The 25,251-nt window shown below is 42.5% G+C and overlaps 1 protein-coding gene and 1 pseudogene across 3 annotated transcripts in view; both read right to left on the reverse strand.

Annotated features, from left to right (window-relative positions):
* Positions 1–308: 308 nt before the first annotated feature.
* Positions 309–1,841, reverse strand: LOC117722261 (KH homology domain-containing protein 1B-like; annotated as a pseudogene). The gene is made up of 3 exons (XR_013104545.1): positions 1,418–1,841; positions 1,092–1,274; positions 309–658 (listed from the first exon to the last, which is right to left on the reverse strand). The product of XR_013104545.1 is annotated as a KH homology domain-containing protein 1B-like (transcript).
* Positions 1,842–4,275: 2,434 nt separating this feature from the next.
* The window catches only part of LOC117722675 (KH homology domain-containing protein 1B-like), a 32,258-nt gene continuing 11,282 nt past the window's right edge, over positions 4,276–25,251 (reverse strand). Inside the window, exons 1-3 of one of the 2 annotated variants that reach the window (XM_034521934.2) lie at positions 5,336–6,530; positions 5,010–5,192; positions 4,276–4,587 (exon numbers count right to left, since the gene is read on the reverse strand). In XM_034521934.2, coding sequence (XP_034377825.1) covers positions 4,379–4,587; positions 5,010–5,192; positions 5,336–5,435 — 492 coding nt within the window. In that variant the 5' untranslated portion in view covers positions 5,436–6,530 and the 3' untranslated portion in view covers positions 4,276–4,378. Of the gene's footprint in view, positions 4,588–5,009; positions 5,193–5,335; positions 6,531–25,251 lie in introns of those variants that run through there. The other variant, XM_076915200.1, reaches the window with a different exon arrangement.

The raw sequence follows: 25,251 nt of genomic DNA on the forward strand, positions 1-25,251 counted from the left end.
CTGGGGAAGGTGATCAGTAGTCCCTCCTGTACTTTTAAATACAATCTGCTTTAACCATACAGTCCTAAGGTGCTTAGGATGTGAGAGAAGCAATTTATATCTTGTTCCCAGTACCACCTCCCAGATGGTAACTCTTGGGAGACAATGTAGCCTTCCCAGTCCTTGGAGACTGCCTTGCCCACAATTCCACCACTATACTGGATTAGTATAGACAAAGAAGAGAGACCAACATCAAAGTCATTGCATGTAATAGCAATGTATTTTATTAGATCTCTTTGCCAGAATCTTACAGCTAGAAGTGTGTAATCTTATACCTTACGCTGCTTGAGAGCCAGTTTGGTCCACCAACTCAAACTTCCTTAACTATCTTTCACTTGTTTTTTCAAAGGCTGATGAAGAACCCCTCCTCCTCCCCCTAACTGCTTTCCCAAAGCAGTTACCAAAGGAGATCTGTAATGATCTATGAATACAAAGAATTTGAAGAGAACCCCAAAACAATGACACAACTGTCAAAGGAAACCTCAAGGAAGGAGGAACTTCCACAGGAGTTGTATCCCTCAATCTGGAAACTAAAGACTGCTCCTTGCTTCTTCTGAATGACGCTCTAGTTCTTGCTGTGTCAGAGAATGATTCCGGATATGCAGTAGCATCATCTTGCCTGAGAAGAGAATGTAAGAGGAATAAGGCTTTCTGGAGGACACTGCAAGGGAAGAAACCATCCTACCCACTTCCCCAAACATCATTCACGCATGCACACACCATCACTGCCTTTATCCCATAAACCTGTATGACCTTTTCCTCTCTCCACCTTTACTGCACTCTGGGTAAAATCTGGTTTATTTTATAACTGAGTTCCTTCACGATGTATGTATGGTGCTCTACAGCTATTTTTAAAGAGCCATCAAAGCACTGGATGTTCTTCCAGAGGTCCGGACTTCAATTCCCAACAATCACTTTGTGGCTCATGAGATCAGATGCCCTCTTCTGGTGGGCAGCTGTATGCACAGATAGAGGACTCATACATAAAATAAACAAACCTCCAAACAAAGAGGGACCAAGGCCTTCACCATAATCCTGTCAAGGATGCCTACCTTTAGCTTGATTGAAAGTGTCCTGACTTCCCACTTTTCTGATCATGTCCATCACCCACAGCCTGGCTTTAAATGGTCCCACCACAGTGACTCGGGTTTGGCCTAAGGATGTGAACCATCTCTCCAGCTGAATGAGGGTGCTGCTGTGGACCTCCAGGGTGCGAAGGTATTCGTCCTCAGGACCTGTTCACAGAAGAGGTAATAGCACATGTGACACTTCAGCACTTGGTTGGGGTGTGGGGTGGGTAAACAGGTAGCCTTGAAGGTTGAAGCCTACGGTAGACCAGTGATAGAAGGAAATTAAGATGAAGGCAATGGCCACCTACCAAATATGTAGTCTTCCTGGTCCTCTTCCATGTAAAACATTAGTGGGTAGTGGAAGTTGTCAGGCACATTCCACCATGCGTCCCTGCGTGGGTCACTCATTCCTGTCTCCTGTAGGCTCCCACTTGCTTTAGAAAGGAGCGATTCCAGGCAGCTGGTTGCTTGGTGCAATGGCAGTTCTGGTCTTAGGAGCTATATAAGTACACTCACTTCCCAGAGCCCAGCCTTGACCCACCTTAGGGAGGAGGCCGTATCATCTCTACCTTCTCCCTTCAAAACCCATTTAAATACTTCCCGTGATTACTATTGGATAATATGTTTAGTCTTCACTTGAATCTTCTTTATAATATCAAAAATTCTGGAGTAGATACAGACCATGGACTGGTGAAGTCCCTGAGGGCTGGTGAGAGATGGATGAGCTGGAGCAGGAAGGCCCAGGATTAGTCTCCACACCTTTCCCCCACCTTAAGACAGGATCTCACTGTAGCCCTGGCAGACCAGAAACTCTCTAAGTAGACCAGGCTCAATTGATCTCTCCAGGTACTGAGATTAAAGGTGTGTTCCACCACACCCAACACACTCCTACTTCCTGACAGGAGCTGACAGAAAGCTAGGAACCAGAGTATACTCAAGGAAAGCTGCCTTGATTGTACCATTGCAGTGCACTGTGGGCGTGTAACACAGTTGTCTCAGGTGCTCTTTGGGAATCTCAGAGATTCAGGTGATTTGGGTGTTTGATTGTTTGTTTGTTTTGCTTTCATCAAGGTGTCACAAAATAAGCCAGGCTATATTCAAGTTTTCTACCTTCCTCCCTGAGGCTCCTCAGCAAATTGTCAACTTGTCGCCACAACCAGCAAGAAACATTATCTTTTTTGGTTTTTGTTGTGTTTTTGGTTATTTGAGGCAGGTTTTGTCTGTGTAGCCCTGGCTATCCTGGAACTCAGTCTGTAGATAAGGTTGGCCTCAAAGCCAGAAATTCACCTGCCTCTACCTAGTGCTGGAATTAAAGGTGTGGGCTACCACACCTGTCTTTGAAGAGATATTTAAGAGGAAAGATCAACAGATCTGTTTTCTTATAAACCTAATAGCTGTTAGCTCTTACAATTTTATTTCTTTTGCCCTTTCTTTCTTTCTTTCTTTCTTTCTTTCTTTCTTTCTTTCTTTCTTTCTTCTTTCTTTCTCATTTCCTTCAACGTTCCCTTTTGGATTCAAAGCATAAACAGTCAACTCTCAGGCTTGTCCACCACAGGGTTTGGATCCACTCTGTGAGATCACAGAAGTTCCCTGGAGTGTGAAGGTAAAGTTGGGATGATAGTAGGACTTTTAAATTCCTGCCTTAGTGGCTGTGTGTGGGGGCTCACACCTTTAATCCCAGCACCCAGTGGGGCAGAGGCTGACACATCTCTGTGAGTTTTAGGCCAGCCTGGTCTTCATAGCATCAGGATAACCAGAGTTGCATAGAGATACACTGTCTGAAAACAAGCAAACAGACAAACAAATTCATGCCTTATACCCTCTCCAGTTCCCTTATTCATCTGCTAACCTCAAGACTCCTTCTTTCTAAACTCAGAGACTACTACCCTCTGTGCATGTAAGGAATTCTGTGTGGTTCCTGCTTCATCTTCACCACATTGCAGCCTCTGTAGCTGCAAGAGGCTGGTATCCTGATAGGACCTGATCACCTGTGGGATCCACCTCAGCCCATCTCACTAGGGAGCCTGGAAAGGATCCTGACTATTTGAAACACACACTGCTGTCAGAATCAAATGATCAAAGTTTCTTGGAGGTTGATACCTGCAGCAGCACAGAGTCAGGGTCCAAGAGGCCTTCTTACTCAAAAGGAGATAAAGATGAAGCATTGAAAGAGACTGTGACTGGGGACAATATGTGACAGTGCTTAACTATGATACAGCTCATTGTTTGAAAAACCTACTTTTCTTTTGCTTGGGTGTCATGTGGTCCCTTGCTGGCTTGGATCTCATTATGTAGATCAAAAGGGTCTCAAACTCACCAATATCCCCCCTCCCTTTGCCTCTTCAGTCCTGGAATTAGAGTCAGAGAGCACCAGGCACCCCCACAAACACTTTTTTTTTCAAGACAGGGTTTCTCTGTGTAGCCCTGGCTGTCCTGGAACTCACTCTGTAGACCAGGCTGGCCTCGAACTCAGAAATCTGCCTGTCTGTGCCTCCCAAGTGCTGGGACTAAAGGTATGTGCCACCACTGCCCGGCACAAACACTTATTCTTAATAGTATTAATAATATAAAAGATCAGAATGTCGACTGCAAAACCAAGATTCAGAATCATGTCCCCAACTGCATCTTTATTAGAATAGTAACAGATTAATCTTCAGGAACTACAAGTATCATCAAGAATTCCTAGAAGAAAATTCGCTCTATAATGTGATTAAATGAACAGCTATTAAACCTATGTTAGTTAAATTATGTGGCAAGCAAAAACTACCTACAAACCATTTCGATTTAAAACCTGTCACTATGGCAGGTCACCCTGACGGTAGTCCTAGCCAGTCCCTTTTTCACTTTTAAACACAATTTGCTTTAATCACACAGTCCTGGTCTAACACAGCCTTAAGGTGCTTTTGATGTGAGAGAAGCAATTTATATCTTGTTCCCAGTACCACCTCCCCAGACGGTAACTCTTGGGAGACAATGTAGCCTTCCCAGACCTTGGAGACTGCCTTGCCCACAATTCCACCACTACATTGGATTAGTGTAGACAAAGAAGAGAGACCAACATCAAAGTCATTGCATGTGATAGCAATGTATTTTATTAGATCTCTTTGCCAGAATCTTACACCGAGAAGTGTGTAATCTTACACTTTACACAGCATGAGTGTCAGTATGGTCCACCAACTCAAACTTCCTTAACTATCTTTCACTTTTTTTTTTTTTCAAAAGCTGATGAAGAACCCCTCCTCCTCCCCCTAACTGCTTTCCCCAACCAGTTACCAAAGGAGATCTGCGAAGTTATGAATACAAAGAATTTGAAGAGAACCCCAAAACCACGACACAACTGTCAAAGGAAACCTCAAGGAAGGAGGAACTTCCACGGAACTCATTCTGGTAAACCAAAGACTGCTCCCTGCTTCTAATTGAAACTCCAGGTCTTGCTGTGTCAGAGGATGACTCCGGATCCGTTGCAGCATCACATTGCCTGAGAAGGGAATGTAAGAGGAACAAGACTTTCTAGAGGACATTGCAGGGGATGAAATCAACCTACCCATACCTTCCCACTACCTCACTGGCTTCATCCCATAAACCTGTATAACCTTATGCTCTCCAGTCTGTACTGCACTCTGGGTAACATCCGGTTTACTAGGTAACTAAGGTGTTTCAGGATGTACTAGACAGCTATTCCTAAGGAGCTATCAGAGTGGCTGGAGAGATGGCTCAGTTTTTAAAAGCTCTGGATGTTCTTCCAGAGGTCCGGACTTCAATTTCCCAACAATCACTTTGTGGCTCATGAGATCAGATGCCCTCTTCTGGTGGGCAGCTGTATGCACAGATAGAGGACTCATAAATCCTAAAACAAAGAGGCACCAAGGCCTTCACCATAATCCTGTCAAGGATGCCTACCTTTAGCTTGATCGAAAGTGTCCTGACTTCCCACTTTTCTGATCATGTCCATCACCCACAGCCTGGCTTTAAGTGGTCCCACCACAGTGACTCGGGTTTGGCCTGAGGATGTGAACCATCTCTCCAGCTGAATGAGGGTGCTGCTGTGGACCTCCAGGGTGCGAAGGTATTCGTCCTCAGGACCTGTTCACAGAAGAGGTAATAGCACATGTGACACTTCAGCACTTGGTTGGGGTGTGGGGTGGGTAAACAGGTAGCCTTGAAGGTTGAAGCCTAAGGTAGACCAGTGATAGAAGGAAATTAAGATGAAGGCAATGGCCACCTACCAAATATGTAGTCTTCCTGGTCCTCTTCCATGTAAAACATTAGTGGGTAGTGGAAGTTGTCAGGCACATTCCACCATGCGTCCCTGCGTGGGCCACTCATTCCTGTCTCCTGTAGGCTCCCACTTGCTTTAGAAAGGAGCGATTCCAGGCAGCTGGTTGCTTGGTGCAAGGGCAGTTCTGGTCTTAGGAGCTATATAAGTACACTCACTTCCCAGAGCCCAGCCTTGACCCACCTTAGGGAGGAGGCCGTATCATCTCTACCTTCTCCCTTCAAAACCCGTTTAAATACTTCCCGTGATTACTATTGGATAATATGTTTAGTCTTCACTTGAATCTTCTTTATAATATCAAAAATTCTGGAGTAGATACAGACCATGGACTGGTGAAGTCCCTGAGGGCTGGTGAGAGATGGATGAGCTGGAGCAGGAAGGCCCAGGATTAGTCTCCACACCTTTCCCCCACCTTAAGACAGGATCTCACTGTAGCCCTGGCAGACCAGAAACTCTCTAAGTAGACCAGGCTCAATTGATCTCTCCAGGTGCTGAGATTAAAGGTGTGTTCCACCACACCCAACACACTCCTACTTCCTGACAGGAGCTGACAGAAGCTAGGAACCACAGAGTGTACTCAAGGAAAGCTGCCTTGATTGTACCATTGCAGTGCACTGGGGGAGAAGAACACACTTGCCCCGGGTGTCCTTTGGGAATTTCAGAGATTCAGGTGATTTGAGTTTTTGCTTGATTGGTTTCATTTGTTTGTTTGTTTGTTTGTTTTACTTTAATCAAGGTTTCACAAAATACTCAAGTTTGTCACTTTCCTCCCTGAGGCTCCTCAGCTAATTGTCAACTTGTCGCCACAACCAGCAAAAAACATTATCTTCTTTGTGATCTGGGGTTTGTTTGTTTGTTTGTTTGTTTGTTTGTTTGTTTTGTTGTTGGTGGTGGTTTTTTGTGGTTTTGTTTTGTTTTTGGTTATTCATGGCTGGATTTCTCTGTGTTCTCTCCTGGAACTCACTTTGTAGATGAGAAAAGTCAGAAATTTAACTGCCTCTGCCTCCCTAGTGCTTGGATTAAAGGTATATATGGACTACAACACGTGTCTTTGAAGAGATATTTATATTTAAGAGGAAAGATTAACAGATCAGTATTTTCTTATCAGCCTAACAGCTTTTATCTCTTAAAATATTTCTTTTGCCTTTTTTTTTTTTTTTTTTTTTGGTTGGGGGGTGATTTTTGCTTGGTTTTTTGTTTTTGTTGTTTTTCTGTTTGTTTGTCTGTTTTGGGGTTTTTTGCCTTTCTTTCTTTCTTTCTTTCATTTTTTCATTCATTCTTTCTTTCCCTTCAAAGTTCCCTTTTGAACCCAAGGCATACACAGTGAGCTCTCAGGCTTGTCTACCACAGGGTTTTGATCCACTCTGTGAGATCACAGAAATTCACTGGAGTGTGAAACAGTGTCAAGGTAAGATTGGAATGATAGTAGGAGTTTTAAATTCCTGCCTTAGTGGCTGAGTGTGGGGTGCTCACACCTTTAATCCCAGCACCCAGAGGGCAGAGGCTGACACTGTAAAAACTTAACATTAATAAAAAGATCTGATTTTGGTTTTAAACTCAAACATTTACTTCCCCCAGGGACACATCCCGGGAAGAGCACTTTCCAAAGACTCAAAGAGACATTCCAGGAAGAAAGATCCATGATAGTAGTTTATTAGCCCCTTAACACAGTAAAACCTGGGTAAATAGAAGCTACATAAGCTGACCTTCTTTTAAAGGTAAGATGTATATTTAAGTTATGTAGCAACTGGGCCTAGAAGCAGAAACTGAGATTGGGAACAGCTGTTAAAGTCAGCCCTTGTAGTTATTGACTAAGTTGTAAAACTGCCTTTATGAACCTGTGAATATGGTATGAATACTGCCCCCAATTTTGGCTTGGGGTTCTTCTTGTCTTCATACAGGAGAACCCCAATACTGGCTATTATCAACCTATCAATAAACCTCATGTTATTACAGCTAGTTCTGTCCATGAGTTCTTTGGGGGAGCGAGTCCCTTAGTTTGGATACTTAAATCCAACAACAACACATCTCTGTGAATTCCAGGCCAGCCTGGTCTTCATAGCATCAGGATAACCAGAGTTGCATAGAGATACACTGTCTGAAAACAAGCAAACAGACAAACAAATTCATGCCTTATACCCTCTCCAGTTCCCTTATTCATCTGCTAAACTCAAGACTCCTTCTTTCTAAACTCAGAGACTACTACCCTCTGTGCATGTAAGGAATTCTGTGTGGTTCCTGCTTCATCTTCACCACATTGCAGCCTCTGTAGCTGCAAGAGGTTGGTATCCTGATAGGACCTGATCACCTGTGGGATCCACCTCAGCCCATCTCACTAGGGAGCCTGGAAAGGATCCTGACTATTTGAAACACACACTGCTGTCAGAATCAAATGATCAAAGTTTCTTGGAGATTGATACCTGCAGCAGCACAGAGTCAGGGTCCAAGAAGCTGAAAGGGTTAAAAATTTTCAAAAACTCCTAACAGGCAAGCACAACCAAGAGTACAGGTCAGCTTGGTCATGAGCTCTGTATTTCAGGAACTTGGCTGACCACAAGATAGATGGCTGATTACGTACAGGCTCTTAGAGAATAGCCTATATAAAACGTTCTCCCTGACTGTTCCTAGGACCCTGTCACAAACTGAATAATGGGCTGGGACTTTCCACAGGTGCTCTCCAATAGCCCTCCTTTACTCCCCCTGGGTTGTGGTTTCCCCCCTGAGTTGTGGTTTTTGGCTTTAAATTCTCTCTGTCTCCAAAGCCCCTGTGTGGGTCATGGGTCTTGACCTCAGTATACTGATTAAAATATACCTCTTGCTGATTACATCAAGTTCAGTGTCTTGTGAGTTACTGGGGTGGCCTCAAATTCCTGAGGCTTGGGTGAGGTCCTCCATTCGTGGGGGCCTTACAAGGCCTTCTTACTTAAAAGGAGATAAAGATGAAGCATTGAAAGAGACCATGACTGAGGACAACATGAGACAGTGCTTAACTATGATACAGCTCATTATTTGAAAAACCTACTTTTCTTTTGCTTGGGTGTCATGTGGTCCCTTGCTGGCTTGGATCTCATTATGTAGATCAAAAGGGTCTCAAACTCATCAAGATCCCCAACCCTTTGCCTCTTCAGTCCTAGAATTAGAGTCAGAGAGCACCAGGCTCTGCCACAAACACTTATTATTTTTTTTTTTTAATTTGGATGTTATATTTCAGATTTCATCCCCTTACTCCATTCCTCCCACCTCCCAGGAACCTCCTATTCCATCCCCCCTGCTCCTGCTTCTATGAGGATATCCCCCCAACTACCCCCCACTTTCACCTCCCCACCCTCAAATCCCCCACACACACTCAGTGTTTAGCCTTTATGGGACCAAATATCTCCCCTCCCACCTATGCCCGACAAGGCCATTCTCCCCTACATATACAGATGGAGTCATGGGTCCCTCCCTGTGTGCTCCCAGGCTGGTGGTTTAGACCCTGGGAACTCTGGTTGGTTGGTATTGTTGCTCTCCTCATAGGGCCACCAACACTTTCGGCTCCTTCAGTCTTCTCTCTAACTTCTCCATTGGGAAAGCCTTGATCAGATCAGTGGTTGGCTGTGAGCAGCGTCCTCTGAATATGTCAGCCTCTGGCAGACACCTAAGGAGACAGCTATATCAGGGTCTTGTCAGCATGTACTTCCTGACATCCACATCTGTGTCTACCATTGGTGACTGCACATGGGATGGATACCCAGGTGGAATGGTCTCCAGATGGCCCCTCCTTCAGTTTCTGTCCCACACTTTGTCTCCATATTTGCTCCCTTGAGTATTTTGTTACTCCTTCTAAGTAGGATCAATGCATCCACACTCATTCTTCCTTCTTCATGAGCTTCATGTGGTCTGTAAGTTAAATCTTGGCCATTTCAATCTTTTGGCCTAATATCTGCTTATCAGTGAGTAAATACCATGTGTGTTCTTTTGTGATTGGGTTACCTCACTCATGATGACATAGATGATATTTTCTAGTTCCATCCATTTACCTAAGAATTTCTCAAGTTCATTGTTTTTAATAGTTGAGTAATACTCCATTGTGTAAATGTACCACATTTTTTGTATCCATTCCTCTGTTGAAGGACATCTGAGTTCTTTCCAGCTTTTGGCTATTATAAATAAGGCTGCTATGAACATAGTGGAGCATATGTCCTTGTTATATGTTGGAGCATCTTCTGGGTATATGCCCAGGAGTGGTATTTCTGGGTCCTCAGGTAGTGCTATGTCCAATTTTCTGAGGAACCACCAGACTAATTTCCAGAGTGGTTGTACCAGCTTGCAATCCCACCAACAATGGAGGAGTGTTTCTCTTTCTCTATATCCTCACCAGCATCTACTATCACTTCAGTTTTTGATCTTAGCCATTCTGACTGGTGTGAGGTGTTATCTCAGGGTTGTTTTGATTTGCATTTCCCTTATGACTAAGGATGTTGAACATTTCTTAAGGTGCTTCTGGGCCATTCAAGTTTCCTCAGTTGAGAATTCTTTGTTTACCACTGTAACCCATTTTTAATAGGGTTATTTGGTTGTCGGGAATCTAATTTCTTGAGTTCTTTGTATATCTTGGATATTAGCCCTCTATCAGATGTAGTATTGGTAATGATCTTTTTCCAATCTGTTGGTTGCCGTTTTGTCTTATTGATAGCCTTACAGAAGCTTTGCAATTTTATGAGGTCCCATTTGTCAATTCTTGATCTTAGAGCATAAGCCATTTGTGTTCTGTTCGGGAACATTTCCCCTGTACCTAAGTATTTGAGGGTCTTCCCCACCTTCTCTTCTATTGGTTTCAGTGTATCTGACTTTATGTGAAGGTCCTTTATCCACTTGTAGTTGAGCTTTGTATAAGGGGATAAGAAGGGATTGATTTGCATTCTTCTACATGCTGACCTACAGTTGAACAAGCACCATTTGTTGAAAATGCTGACCTTTTCCCACTTGATGGTTTTAGCTCCTTTGTCAAAGATCAAGTGAACATAGGTGTGTGGGTTCATTTCTGGATCTTCAATTCTATTCCATTGATCTTCTTGTTTGTCTCTCTACCAATACCATGCAGTTTTTATCACTACTGCTCTGTAGTACAGTTTGAGGTCACGGATGGTGATTACCCCATAAGTTCTTTTTATTGTTGAAAGTAGTTTTCTCTTTCCTGAGTTTTTTGTTATTCCAAATGAATTTGCAAATTGCTCTTTCTATATCTATGAAGAATTTATTTGAAATGTTGTTGGGAATTGCATTGAATCTATAGATTGCTTTTGGCAAGATGGCCATTTTTACTATATTAATCCTGCCAATCCAGGAGCATGGGAGATCTTTCCATCTTCTGAGATCTTCTTTGATTTCTTTCTTCAGAGACTTGAATTTCTTTTTTTTTTTTTTTTTTTTTTTTTTGTTTGTTTGTTTGTTTTTCGAGACAGGGTTTTTCTGTGTAGCCCGGGCTGGAACTCACTCTGTAGACCAGGCTGGCCTCGAACTCAGAAATCCTCCTGCCTCTGCCTCCCAAGTGCTGGGATTAAAGGTGTGCGCCACCACCACCCGGCTTGAAGTTCTTGTTATACAGATCTTTCACTTGCTTGGTTAGATTCACTCCAAGATATTTTATATTATTTGTGATTATTGTGAAGGGTGTCATTTCCCTAATTTCTTTCTCAGCCTGTTTATCTTTTGAGTATAGGAAGGCTACTGATTTGTTTGAGTTGATTTTATATCCAGCCACTTTGCTAAAATTGTTTATCAGGTTTAGGAGTTCTCTGGTGGAAGTTTTAGGGTCACTTAAGTATACTATCATATCAACTGCAAATAGTGAAATTTTGACTTCTTCCTTTCCTATTTGTATCCCTTTGACTTCCTTTTGTTGTCTAATTGCTCTGGCTAGGACTTCCAGTACTATATTGAATAGGTAGGGTGAAAGTGGACAGCCTTGTCTAGTCCCTGATCTTAGTGGGATTGCTTCAAGTTTCTCTCCATTTAGTTTGATGTTGGCTACTGGCTTGCTGTATATTGCTTTTACTATGTTTAGGTATGGGCTTTGAATTCCTGATCTTTCTAAGACTTTTAACATGAAGGAATGTTGTATTTTGTCAAATGCTTTCTCAGCATCTAGTGAGATGATCCTGTGGTTTTTTTCTTTGAGTTTGTTTATGTAATGGATTGCATTGATGGATTTCCAAATATTGAACCATCCCTGCATCCCTGGGATAAAGCCTACTTGATCATGAAGGGTGATTGTTTTGATGTGTTCTTGGATTCGGTTTGTGAGAATTTTATTGAGTAATTTGCATCAATATTCATAAGAGAGATTGGTCTGTAGTTCTCTTTCTTTGTTGGATCTTTGTGAGGTTTAGGTATGGGCGTAATTGTAGCCTCATAGAACAAATTGGGTAGTGTTCCTTCTGTTTCTATTCTGTGGAATAGTTTGAAGAGAATTGGTATTAGGTCTTCCTTGAAGGTCTGGTAGAATTCTGCACTAAAACCATCTGGTCCCGGAGACTTTTAATGACTTTTTCTATTTCTTTAGGGGTTATGTGACTGTTTAGATGGTTTATCTGCCCTGATTTAATTTTGGTATCTGGTACCTGTCTAGAAAATTGTCCATTTCATCCAGATTTTCCAATTTTGTTGAGTATAGGCCTTTGTAGTAGGACCTGATGATTTTTTTTAATTTCCTCAGTTTCTGTTGTTATGCTTCCCTTTTCAGTTCTGATTTTATTAATTTGGATACTGTCTCTGTGCCCTTTGGTTAGTCTGGCTAAGGGTTTGTCTATCTTGTTGATTTTCCCAAAGACCCAGCTCCTGGTTTTGTTGATATTTTATATAGTTCTTTCTGTTTCTACTTGGTTGATTTCAGCCCTGAGTTTGATTATTTCCTGCTGTCTACTCTTCTTGGGTGTCTTTGCTTCTTTTAGTTTTAATGCTTTCAGGTTTGCTGTCAAGTTGTTAGTGTATGCTCTCTCCAGTTTCTTTTTGTAGGCACTTAGAGCTACGAGTTTTCCTCTTAGTACTCTTATCATGGAGTCCCACAAGTTTTGGCATGATGTGTCCTCATTTTCATTAAATTCTAAAACATCTTTAATTTCTTTCTTTATTTCTTTCTTGACCAAGTCATCATTGAGTAGAGTGTTGTTCAGTTTCCACGTGTATGTGGGCTTTCCATTGGTTTTTTTTTTTTTTTTTTCATTATTAAAGACCAGCCTTTTTCCATGCTGGTCTGATAGGGTGCAAGGGATTATTTCAATCTTTTTGTATCTGTTGAGGCCTGTTTTATGACCAATGATATGGTCTATTTTGGAGAAGGTACCATGAGGTGGTGAGAAAAAGGTATATTCTTTTGTTTTAGAATGAAATGTTCTATAGATATCAGTTAAATCCATTTGGTTCACAACTTCTGTTAGTTTATCTGTTTAGTTTCTGTTTCCATGATCTGTCCATTGCTGAGAGTGGGCTGTTGAAATCCCCCACTATTACTGTGTGAGGTGCATGTAGTATGCTCTGAGCTTTAGTAAAGTTTCTTTTATTTATGTGGGTGCCCTTGCATTTGGGGTATAGATGTTCAGAATTGAGAGCTCATCTTGGAAGATTTTTCCTTTGATGAGTATGAAGTGTCCTTCCTTATCTTTTTTGATTACTTTTGGTTGAAAGTCAATTTTATTTGATATTAGAATTGCTACTCCAGCTTGTTTCTTGGGACTATTTGCTTGGAAGATTGTTTTCCATCCTTTTACTTTGAGGTAGTGTCTGTCTTTGTCACAGAGGTGCATGTTGAGGTCTTTATGACATCCACTCTTTTGTACAAAGATTATTCATTTAAGAAAACCCTTATTTATTTTGATATTTTTATTTATTCTTTGAGAGTTTCAGACACATTTACAATGAGTTTTGAGTGGATAGATTTCTCATTTTCCCATTTCTTCTCCCCCTGAACCCACTCTTATTCCTTCCTCTTCTATTTCATATTTTCTCTGATTTTATTTTATTTTTTTTGTCTTTCAGGTCCATATATGAGGGCCATCCAGTGGAACGGGGGCAGCCCACCAGTGGCCATAACTAGAATAAAATGGCCCCATCCCAGCAGCCACCAGTTGCCAATAGCTTTTGAAGAGGAATAAGAACCAGGCGGTGGTGGCGCACGCCTTTAATCCCAGCACTTGAGAGGCAGAGGCAGGCAGATTTCTGAGTTCGAGGCCAGCCTGGTCTACAGAGTGAGTTCCAGGACAGCCAGGGCTACACAGAGAAACCCAGTCTCAAAAAACCTAAATAAATAAATAAATAAATAAATAAATAAATAAATAAATAAATGGAGAGGGAAAGGAGAAGATGAAGGGAGGGATACACCCTCATAGTGGTGGGTGTCCCCATTCCTGGTGTTCCAGAGGCAGAAACAAGAGGATCTGTTAATCTCAAGATTCACCAGCTTCTGGCTATTATAAATAAGGCAGCTATGAACATAGTGGAGCATATGTCTTTATTATATGTTGGAGCATCTTCTGGGTATATGCCCAGGAGTGCTATAGCTGGATCCTCAGGTAATGCTATGTCCAGTTTTCTGAGGAACTGCCAGACTGATTTCCAGAGTGGTTGTACCAGCTTGCAACCCCACCAACAATGGAGGAGTGTTCCTCTTTCTCCACATCCTCACCAGCATCTACTATCACCTGAGTTTTTGATCTTAGCCATTCTGACTGGTGTGAGGTGGTATCTCAGGGTTGTTTTGATTTGTGTTTCCCTGATGACTAAGGATGTGGAGCATTTCTTAAGGTGCTTCTGGGCCATTCAAGTTTCCTCTGTTGAGAATTCTTTGTTTAGCTCTGTACCCCATTTTTAATAGGGTTATATGGTTGTCTGGAGTATAATTTCTTGAGTTCTTTGTATATCTTGGATATTAGCCCTCTATCTGTTGTAGGATTGGTTAGGATCTTTTCCCAACCTGTTGGTTGCCGATTTGTCTTATTGACAATGTCCTTTGCCTTACAGAAGCTTTGCAATTTGATGAGGTCCCATTTGTCAATTCTTGCTCTTAGAGCATAAGCCATTTGTGTTCTGTTCAGGAACTTTTCCCCTGTGCCTCAGTATTCGAGGGTCTTTCCCACCTTCTCTTCTATTAGTTTCAGTGTATCTGGTTTTAAGTTAAGGTCTTTTATCCACTTGGATTTGAGCTTTGTACAAGGATATATGAATGGATTGATTTGTATCCTTCTACATGTGACCTCCAGTTGAACCAGCACCATTTGCTAAAAATGCTGTCCGTTTTCCACTGGATGGTTTTAGCTCCTTTGTCAAAGATCAAGTGACCATAGGTATGTGGGCTCATTTCTGGATCTTCAATTCTATCCCATTGATCTTCATGCCTGTCTCTGTACCAATACCATGCAGTTTTTATTACTATTGCCCTGTAGTATAGGTTGAGGTCAGGGATGGTGATTCCCCCAGAAGTTCTTTTGTTGTTGAGAATAGTTCTTGCTATCCTGGGTTTTTTGTTGTTCCAAATAAATTTGCAAATTGCTCTTTCTATCTCTATGAAGAATTAATTTGGAATTTTGATGGGGATTGCATTGAATCTATAGATTGCTTTTGGAAAGATGGCCATTTTTACTATATTAATCCTGCCAATCCAGGAGCATGGGAGATCTTTCCATCTTCTGAGATCTTCTTAGATTTCTTTCTTCAGAGACTTGAAGTTTTTGTCATACAGATCTTTTACTTGCTTAGTTAGATTCACTCCAAGATATTTTATATTATTTGTGATTATTGTGAAGGGTGTCATTTCCCTAATTTCTTTCTCAGCCTGTTTATCTTGTGAGTATAGGAAGGCTACTGATTTGTTTGAGTTGATTTTATATCCAGCCACTTTACTGAAGTTATAATAGCCAGAAGCTGGAAAGAACTAAGATGTCCCTCAACAGAGGAATGGATACAAAAAATGTGGTACATCTACACAATGGAGTATTACATTACTCAGCTGTTAAAAATAATGAATTTGAGAAATTTTTAGGTAAATGTATGGATCTAGAAATTATCATCTTGAGTGAGTTAACCCAATCACAAAAGAACACACAGGGTATTTACTCACTGTTAAGCAGATGTTAGCCCAAAAGCTTAGATTAGTGAAGACTCAACCCACAGACCACATGAAGCTCATGAAGAAAAAAGACCAAGAGGGGATGCCTCAGTTCTACTTAGAATGAGTAACAAAAATGCTCAAGGGAGCAAATATGGAAACAAAACATGGGACAGAAACTGAAGGAGGGGCCATCAGGAGACCATTCCACCTGGGTATTCATCCCATGTACAGCCACCTAAGCTAAACACTGTTGTGGATGTCTGGAAGTGCATGCTGTCAGGAACATAATATAGCTGTCTCCTTAGAGGTCTGCCAAAGACTAACACATTCAGGAAGATGCTCACAGTTAACCACTGATATGATCAGGGGTTTCCCAATGGAGAACTTAAAGAGAAGACTGAAGGAGCAGAAACGGTTTGTGACCCCAGGAGGAAAACAACAATACCAAACAACCAGAGCCCCCCAGGGTCTAAACCACCAGCCTGGGAACACATAGGGCAGGACCCAAGACTCCAGAGGTATATGTAGGGGAGGATGGCCTTGTCAGGCATAGGTGGGAGAGGAGTTTCTTGGTCCCATAAAAAAAATAAACACAGAGTGGGGGGAAGGGGAGGGTGGGGAGGGGAGAGGGGGGGTAGGTGTGGTCACTGCCTCATAGAAGCATGAGGAGGGGGATGGGATAAGAGGTTTCTGGGTGGTGGGAGGAAGTGGGGTAAGGGGATAAAATCTGAAATGTAAATATTACAACCAATTTTAAAAAGGGGGGGAAAAAAAGAAAAGTTGTTAGAACCAACATCTTTAAGAAAATGTCAGCCCCCTAGGAAAAAATTTTTTTTCTTGATACTAAAACTTGTTCTGAGAATTGTATATTGCAGAATACACAGCCTTGGTGTATCTACTCATCAAGCATACTGAGCAGACCTGCCCAAACCTCCAATGTCCTGGAATTCCATCTGGATTCAGTGAAGACACAGCATCAGAGGCTTATCAACTTACTCTTCCCCCCGCCCCCACCCTTCTTCTAATATCTCAACGCCCGTAATCAGCTTGAAGAAGTTAAAGAAGAGTCAGCGCCCCTATTCCCTGGGCTTGGGGACTAATGTGCTTAATAATGGTCTGTCTTTCTAGGGAAAAGTAGTGGTTTTGTTGGAACAGGGAGGATTAGCTAGGACTTATTGCATAGCCATAATCTATTGGTAGAAATCTGTATAATTATTATCAAGATAAAATTATAATTTCTTAAATGGTATAAAATTTACTCTGATTTCAAATTTAAGGTTTTCATTGGTACGAGCTTCTTATTAATATAAAAGTGAGATGAATATTGATACTCTCATGGGCATTGTGCCTATATAACACATTTAGGAATACAAGGCCTAGACCCAGTCCTTCTTTAACTTTTTTTTAACTGATTTGGGTCAGTTAACCTATGAGTTAAGGGACTATAGCAAAGTCATGGCTTTGAGTTTATTGTTAGGAGGTTTCCCATATTTTATTTAGAAATAGCTGAGAGGAGTTAACAGACAACAGTCCAGGTTACCTTACATGGATAGTTGGTTTTCAAAACATTAGAAGTCCATAGAATTGACGTTACAAATATTTATATATTAATGTCCATTCTGATTAGAGACTTGTCTGCTCCTGACAGCTTCCTGTCATGGATTCTAAGAAGAAATTGAGCATCCTTGGAGTTACTCCAGTTGTGTGGTGACAGCCACTAGGCAAGAATTGCTTCTTTCCATCTACAGACAAATTACTGTCCAGAAAAGGACACACATGCAGAATAGTCGACTGATTATATCTGCCTAGACAGAGTAATCAGCCCTTAATAATCCTGCATCACTAAGGTCTGTCAGATGACTCTGGGCCAGAAGGCTGAAGATTTGATGCTCCAACGTTCGGTAGTATACGGGCTTTTCAGGTGTTCAACGATCTCTATAAATAGGCTAAGTTTTAGAAGCTATGTTTAGTGCTTTTCATAACTTCAGTTAACTCAGTCATTCTGGATTTCTGACGGGGTTGAAGACCTATAGTCTCATAGCCAACCCTGGCTATTTACTTTGAGAGAAAAGATCTGAGTAAAAAAAGTATGCTCTAATTGTATTTTGAGAGAAAAGTTTTACTTTAACAGGAAGAGTGGTATGTGGGAGGAGCTAAGTGGGAAGGAGTACTGAGAGGAAGAGATGGAGTAAGGAGAGAAGATGAAGGAGAGGAGAAGCTAGGTGATGAGAGAGAGAAAGAGAGAGGGGGCATGGAGGCAGATGTAGACATGTCTCCACCAGTCAAAGATAGTTTTTATATCTAGGTTGGGTATTGGGTTACGCTTCTGATTGAGCATTACCAAACTTATAAATCCTTTGATTAACATTTTAAAAAAAAATTGTATAAAAGCAAAAAGGAAAGGGGGGGGAATGGGACAGGGGTTTTCTAGGTAGGGGAAATGGGGAAAGGGGATGGCATCTGAAATGTAAATAAAATATAAAATAAATAAATAAATAAAAAGATTCGCCAGGAAAAAAAATAGTTCCACCATTTTGGGTCAAGTTTAAAGCAAGCTTTATTAAATATTAAGTACTGACCAAGAAATGGACTTAAGTCAAGGCTATTCCCTGGTATTTCCCAGCTGAAATGGCCCCAGGCTTGTGTTGTAAGAGTTTATAAAGACAAACTTATCGGCTAGTGTACTTTTTTTCCCTTGAGGCTTTGCTATTTTCCAAGAACTACAACTCCCAGCATTCTAGGAAGTTCCCTGGTCCTTAGGCAGGTGGGCCTTAAAAGGTTTTGGGCGTTACAGATCCATCCCAGGTTCATTTAATACTGTTAGCCTAAGCTAAATTATGATACGGGTGTCAACCTGAACAGTACAAGCAAGACCCTGTGTTTCTTTCTGTTTCTTTGGAAGCCAGAGCAATGCTTGCTGTGGAAGGTGGAGGATTTCTGAACCCGGCTTGAAACTTGAGTTGGCCTCTAGAGGGCAGCAAAGCACGCTAAGAAGTGCCACGCTGTTTAAAGGGGTCAGGTTATAAAACAAATCTTTGCTTGGTCTCTTGATGAAGGTATCTGCTCAGAGTCATGAGCGTCCTTGTCTGAAAATGTTGGGTTCTAAATATCATTATATTCAGGGTGATCATTAAACCTTATCTGCCGGTTCCAAATAATTCCTTCCCTAAGGAACACAGCTTGTTTTGCCTCTGACTTCGTCTCTTCCAATAAACTTAACAGTCCAAATTCCCAGCTATGAAGAAGCTAGCGGCACCAATTTTCACAGCCTGCACTACATTTCAGTCCTGCAGCTTATTCGATAACAACGACGTCACTTGCTACCTGGAACAGAACAATTAGGGAACAAAAACAACGCGTCGTTTCCCTTAACAATCTGCCAACCACATAGGCTCTGTAAAATCCTGCATTCTTGTCCCACTAGCCTTATGGTTTTTAATATAATATGAAAATACAAACTAGACCCTTGAGTCCCTAGACCCAGCATTGAGGCCTTTCAGGAACTATCCTGGCTTTGGTTCGAGGTGACATCTCTGCTCTTCCCCTCTTACTGATATAGGAGGGCTTGTTCCAGAGAGATCCCTGCAGTTGGGTCAGCTATGGAGGGACTTTAGGACATGTAGTGAGACTGTTTCAAAAGATCAAGGTCTGGGAAAGGAGCCTGGTACTAGAGAGCTAGACTTGCAGGCAGTTCTGAGTTCTACTCCAGCACCAGGAAAAGCCAATGTCTTGATACTTATTGTGTCTGTGTCTGTACGGTAGAAGACGGGGTGTTTTGAAAATTGTTCCTTGACACATTCTACACTGGCTTCCATCGCCATGTTTCATCCCTGTCTGTTTTACCAAATGTTTTTCCTCTCCTGCCCTGCTATAGGCTCTTTATTAAACCAATCAGAAGGCGATGGAGAAGACTATTTGCAAAACATTGGGAACAGGTGATGCTTCATTAATATAACAGTACCAAAGTCCAGACAGTGCTCAGCTCTCTGCTGTTACAGAAATCAACATTTGAAATAATACAAAGACAACCTTTACACAGTGTACAAGATTATCCCAGCCCACAGCCATTGGCCCACCGTAGTGAAATGGTCCTGTCCCTATAGTTCCTTACACCAAACTTCATTTAATCAACTCTCCACTCTTTTAAGACTTATTTATTTTTATTTGTATAAGTGGTTGGCTTGAATATACAGATGTGTACCACATGCATTCCTGATGCCCATGATTTTCAGAAGAGGTCATTGGAATGTCTGGAACTGGAGTTACCAACGGTTGTGAGCCACCATGTGGTGCTGAGAACTGAGCCCAGGTTCTCTGCAATAGTAGCAAGTCCTCGTAACTGATGGGCTAGTCATCCTACCCCTAACTACTCTTAACTTAGTCTTTCATGTCAAATTTGACAACCTGATCAATTCTCACCTCTCTGATGAAATGCCAAATCTTTTAAGTTCATATTCCATTTTAGAGAGTCTAAATTTGAACTCAGGTAAACTAACAAGCTAGTATCTAGCATTAGTCTCCAAGTTTCTCCCCAACAAAACCCTAGCCTAGCTCAAGTCTCTAGGCTAAATCCCCAACAAGATGAGAGTTTCCAGGTTACACTCTCAACAAGACCGGTCTCCAGGTTATTCCCCCAAGAAACCTGCACCCCGAGGTTACAAGCCCATCCCCTGCTTAAGAACCACAAATGAAGAGGGGAACAGAAATTGGGTTTATGGTATGACTCCCAGCACCAGTCAATTACATTAAAGGCTACAGTAGCTTTCCAATTAGATGCTTGCACACGTACTCCCTGCTTGCTGCTTACTATAAAGCCTTTCCCTGATAGACATTCAGGGCTCCACTACCACCAAAACCATCGTGTGTGACAGCGGTGCACTGGGGGAAGGCTCCGCTGGAGCTAGCTTGAATGAAATAAAGACCCTGCTGTGAGTTACATCAGATTGGCTTCTGTCTGTGTTTTGGGGGACAATTACCATTTCCCTGGCACTACATTAATACTTAGAACCCAAAATTTCATACTCTGCAGTATCAAAGAATTCTGGAGGAGTCTACTGACTGGACTAGAGCAGGCAGGGGCCAAGGGATGGCTGTGTCAACAGTTTCTCTCGGGTTGCTTTTGGTCACAGTATTTAATTAGAACATTGATCTTCCTTTACTTTTGTGTTGTTTTCTTTGCTTGTTTGTCTAGTGCTGGGGCTCTAACCCAGAGCCCTGTACATATTAGGCAAAGGTCATAACACTCCACTGCCTCCCAGCCTGTAAGGCTGATGCCATCCCCATTCAGTTTTAGTTTCTGAGTGGCTTTTCTACATCTGCTTCCATTACTATGGTGTTGTGTCACTGAAATGTTATTCATGAGTTATTTTATTATTCGATATGTTTTCTTGAGGACAGGGTTGTCCTTGTTTGTTTGTTTGTTTGTTTGTCAAGACAGGGTTTCTCTGTGTAGCCCTGGCTGTCCTGGAACGCACTCTGTAGACCAAGCTGACCTCGAACTCAGAAATCCACCTCCCTCTGCCTACCAAGTGCTGGGATTAAAAGTGTGCACCACCACTGCCTGGCGGGTTGTCTCATTTTGTTGTGTAGTTTTCTGATTCTGTCACATGCTGAACCAGAACACACTTTGTAGCCCTGGCTGGTCACAAAGTCTTATGACCCTCCCGCCTCAGCCTACCAAGAGCTGGCATTACAGGCATGCATCGCCTTGCAAAGCTTTATTACAGGAGATTAGAAGGAAGTTGGACAGGAGGTCTTCCAGATGAAAGCTCGTGGGTTTCAGATTTCAGACTCTCTATTTGAACAAAGGTCGATAAAATCAGCCCTTAGGACTGTTGGGGACCGCACTAGTCCCATGTTGGGGTGGCCAAAATAAATGTTGCAGCCCAGGCAAAATGTTGAGGCCTGGGCCGACCCACGTTTGGGCGGCCACTGTATCCCGGCCCAAGCTGCTGCTCTGGTCTGCAGGTCGGGCTTCAGCAAGAGCGAGGGTGACGGCAGATTCTACCTAATGTCTGAGATTCGTCTCTGATGATCCCTCTATAGTCTCTGATCTCAGTCTATATTCTCTGATCTCTGGTTCTGTCTTTTATAGTCTGACTTCTAAGCCATGCCTCTAAGTTACACCTTAAATCATGCCCTTAGGTCTTGTCTCTAACCCTGATCTCTATACTTCTAAGTATACTATTAAGTCACACACCTTTAATCTCACACACCTTTAATCTCAAGGTATCTAAACCAAGATTATCCAAGTGTTCTCAGCTGTTGTAGGCTATTGTAATTTAAATCTCATGTCAGGGTATATGGCTCAAGATGGCTGCAAAGCTGATAGCCGCTTTCTGCTAAAAGTCGGCCCCCAACATAGGACCTCCATCTGCAATGCTCAGAACCATCCTATTGTCAGAATTCATTAACCACAAGGGGACTCAGGAAATAACAGTCTGTTCATGGGCCTCTGATACAAAATGAAAAATGAAGCCTATGACAAGATGAAGACTCTTTGGTAGTAGCACTGTTCAGATACACTGGAGCTAATTATTAGGGAAAAAATGTATTATCAACAAAAAGGCTCTCAAACCTGGAACAAATGGCTAAGATGTCCATTAATATATCAAAGTGGTCACCAGGTTCTCCCAGAATCCCTCAGTCCCTATCTGTTATAGGGCCCTCCTGGCTCGCATGCCCCACCCACTACCCTAAACTCCTCCAGCCCAGAAACTAGGCTGCAGGTTCCTCCAGCTGCCCTTCACTGTATAATTAATTTCATTATTATGGTCTGTTTGGCCCCTTTGGTCTACCTTTTATCTTCCTGGCCTCTTGGTCTGGCTCCCCCCTTTCCCCTTCCCACTCTTCTCACATGGCCCAGCTCAGGGTCATGCTCACTCAAGACTCTCCCAGATGTCCCTGCCTCTGGCTATGCTCTCCCTTTTATCTAGAACCCTGGGAATGACTCACAGACTACCTCTGTTGGTGTTTCCTGGATGTGAGTCTGACTGTTGACACTGCTTGGGAAAAGGAAAAGGTCAAAAGACATGGGCAGGGCAGGGGTGCAGCTCCACTAAGGGTGCACAGCACATCCAAAATCCTTGGTTCCATTCCCAGCACCACATATGCCAGGTGAGGTGGCTCAGCCCTATCATCCCATCTCTTAGGAGGAGAACGGAACAGGATGGAAACAAAACAGTAAACAACCTCTGGGGAAATTAGTCCATGAAGAATTTGGAGTGTGTAAGGCCCCCACGAAGGGAGGACCTCACCCAAGTCTCAGGAATTCACGGCCACCCGATAACTCACAGGACACCGAACTTGATGCAATCAGCAAGAGGTATATTTTGATCAGCATGCTGAGGTCAAGACCCATGACCCACACAGGGGCAGTGGGGTCTGAGCCCAGGCTTTGGAAGAAGAGAATATTTAAAGGCAAAAATCACAAGGAAAAAAACACAACGGGGGGGGGGGGGGGAGGAACCACAACCCAGGGGGAGTGAAAGAGGGTTATTGGAGAGTATCTGTGGAAAGTCCCAGCCCATTATTTAGTTTGTGACAGGGTCCAAGGAGCAGTCATGGGGAACATTTTGTATAGGCTATTCTCAAAGAGCCTATTCGTATTCAACCATCTATCTTGTGGTCAGCCTATAGAGTGAAAAATTATAAAGATCATTTTATAAAATATATACAGGCTTCTCTTTAGGCTTTTCTTTAAAGGGCATGAAAAATATAGAAAGTTTTTATGACCCCCTAGACCTGAGCAAAAGAATGCAGGTTCACTAGTTCCAAGAAAACAGAACTAAATGTAAGATTTTGGGCCCTCACTACCCCAGGATACATTCCACATTCTGGGAGGGGTACATTATCCCTGAGTCAGAGGACACTTGCTAGATTAATATTCCTTAAACATCAGGGAAGAGAACCAACCTGTGGGTGGGGAAGGCCCAAAGCAAGAAGACACATTCCTGACCACAAAGAAAAATGCAAGTCATCTAGGTGGGGCTGAGAAACTAGTAATCACAATGACAGGGCAATAACTGAGAAATAGTTGAGCAAATGACAGGGCAAGACCACATTTTTGAGAAGAATGAGTATACAGAGTGTTTTTCACATGACCCTGACTCACTTAGGTTGTGTTCCTCTGGAATTCTCCCCTATTTTTATGTTATATTTCCTTAGCAACCCCTCACCCCCTCCTCACTCCCCTGGTTTGTGGTTTTCCTCTTTAAAAAGCCCCTCAGCCAGCCGGCCTTTGTCAATTCAGCTCCTGTGTGGGCAAACGAATTGACCATTGGCCGGCCAACTCTCCCTAATAAAACCTCTGCTGATTGCATCCAGGTACGTGTCTTTTGAGTTTTTGGGTGGTCATGACTTTCCAAGACTTGAGTGAGGGTCTCCCGAGTTTGGGGATCTTCAAGCCAAGTTCCTGAAACACAGAGCTCACGACCAAGCTGACCTGCACTCTTGGTTTTGCTCAGCCTGTTAGGAGTTTTTGAAAAAATTTTAACCCAATGCTAGTTTCAGTCGCTCAAAATTGTTTGCACGAGAAGGTCTGCACATAACTTCTGAAAACCTGCCCCCAGTTAGTTCTGATTGGTAAATAAGGATACCAGCAACCAATAGTTGGGGAAAGAAAGAGAGAGGCGGGATTTAGGGATCCTAGCTTGGGGCCTTGGGACCACTAAGAAGCAGGAGGGGAAGAGAGAGGACACCATGCCTTAGGAGTGTGCAGGATAGAGACAAGAGCTGCCATGGGGTAGAAAAGCAAGAAGAAGACCCTGGCTATGAGCCAAGAAAAAGTGGCCTGGAGGGCTGCTCAACTGGGTCAAGAGCAGCCAAGATGGAACATAGAAATTAGTGAGTAGTACTTCAGAATTATCAGTAGGAAAAAAAGATTCTAACAGCGTGGAGGTTAGGTAGTTGCCCAGCTATTGTGCTGCTTAATGCATATTAAAATATAAGGGCTGTGTATGTATGTGTGTGTGTGTGTGTGTGTGTGTGTGTGTGTGTGTGTGTATGTCTTCATTCAGGAACATAAACCATTGAGGTGGGTAGCAACTCCGTGCAGGGATTTATTAAAATACTAATACTACAGTATCCATATGGGTGTGTTTTGCCTGAGTGTGTTTGTGTACCCCATGCTACAGTGCTCCAGGAAGCCAGAAGAGGGCATTGAGTCTCCTGGTCTGGAGTTACTGGTGTTTGTGAGCTGCCATGTGGGTGCTGGGAATCAAACCAGGGTCCTTGAGGAGAGCAGCCAGTGGCCGTAACTGCTGAGGCATCTCTCCAGTCCCCAACTGGTTTTGAAAAAGAAGAAAAAAGGAATGAACTATGGATAACCAACATTTTATTGTATAACATCATAGAAATAAAAAAAAAGAAAGTAAATTTTTTATTATTTTAATTTCTAAACACTTGCTCAGAAATAAAATATTAAACAACAAAGAACTCAGTTAAGATATATATGTAAGAGCTAGGGTGTAGCTCAGTGACACAACCCTTGACTAGTATAAGTAAGCCCCTAGATTCAGTCCCCCAGAGGAATATACCCAATTGTTCTGCCTCTCTCAGTTCTAGAGAGCTAATATTAGAAAAGTCCATGGCTAGATGGTGGGAGCACACAGCATTTGGGATGCAGAAGGAGGTGGATCTCCCAGTCCTAGGCCAGCCTACTCTACAGAGTGAGTTCCAGGATAGTCAAAGCTACAAAGAGAGACCCTGCCTCAAAACAAAACAAAACAAAACAAAACAAAACAAAAACAAAACAGACTCTAGAACACACCCTCCTGATGCAG

The sequence above is a fragment of the Arvicanthis niloticus genome, chromosome 17, assembly GCF_011762505.2.
Source record: "Arvicanthis niloticus isolate mArvNil1 chromosome 17, mArvNil1.pat.X, whole genome shotgun sequence".
Lineage (NCBI taxonomy): Eukaryota > Metazoa > Chordata > Mammalia > Rodentia > Muridae > Arvicanthis > Arvicanthis niloticus.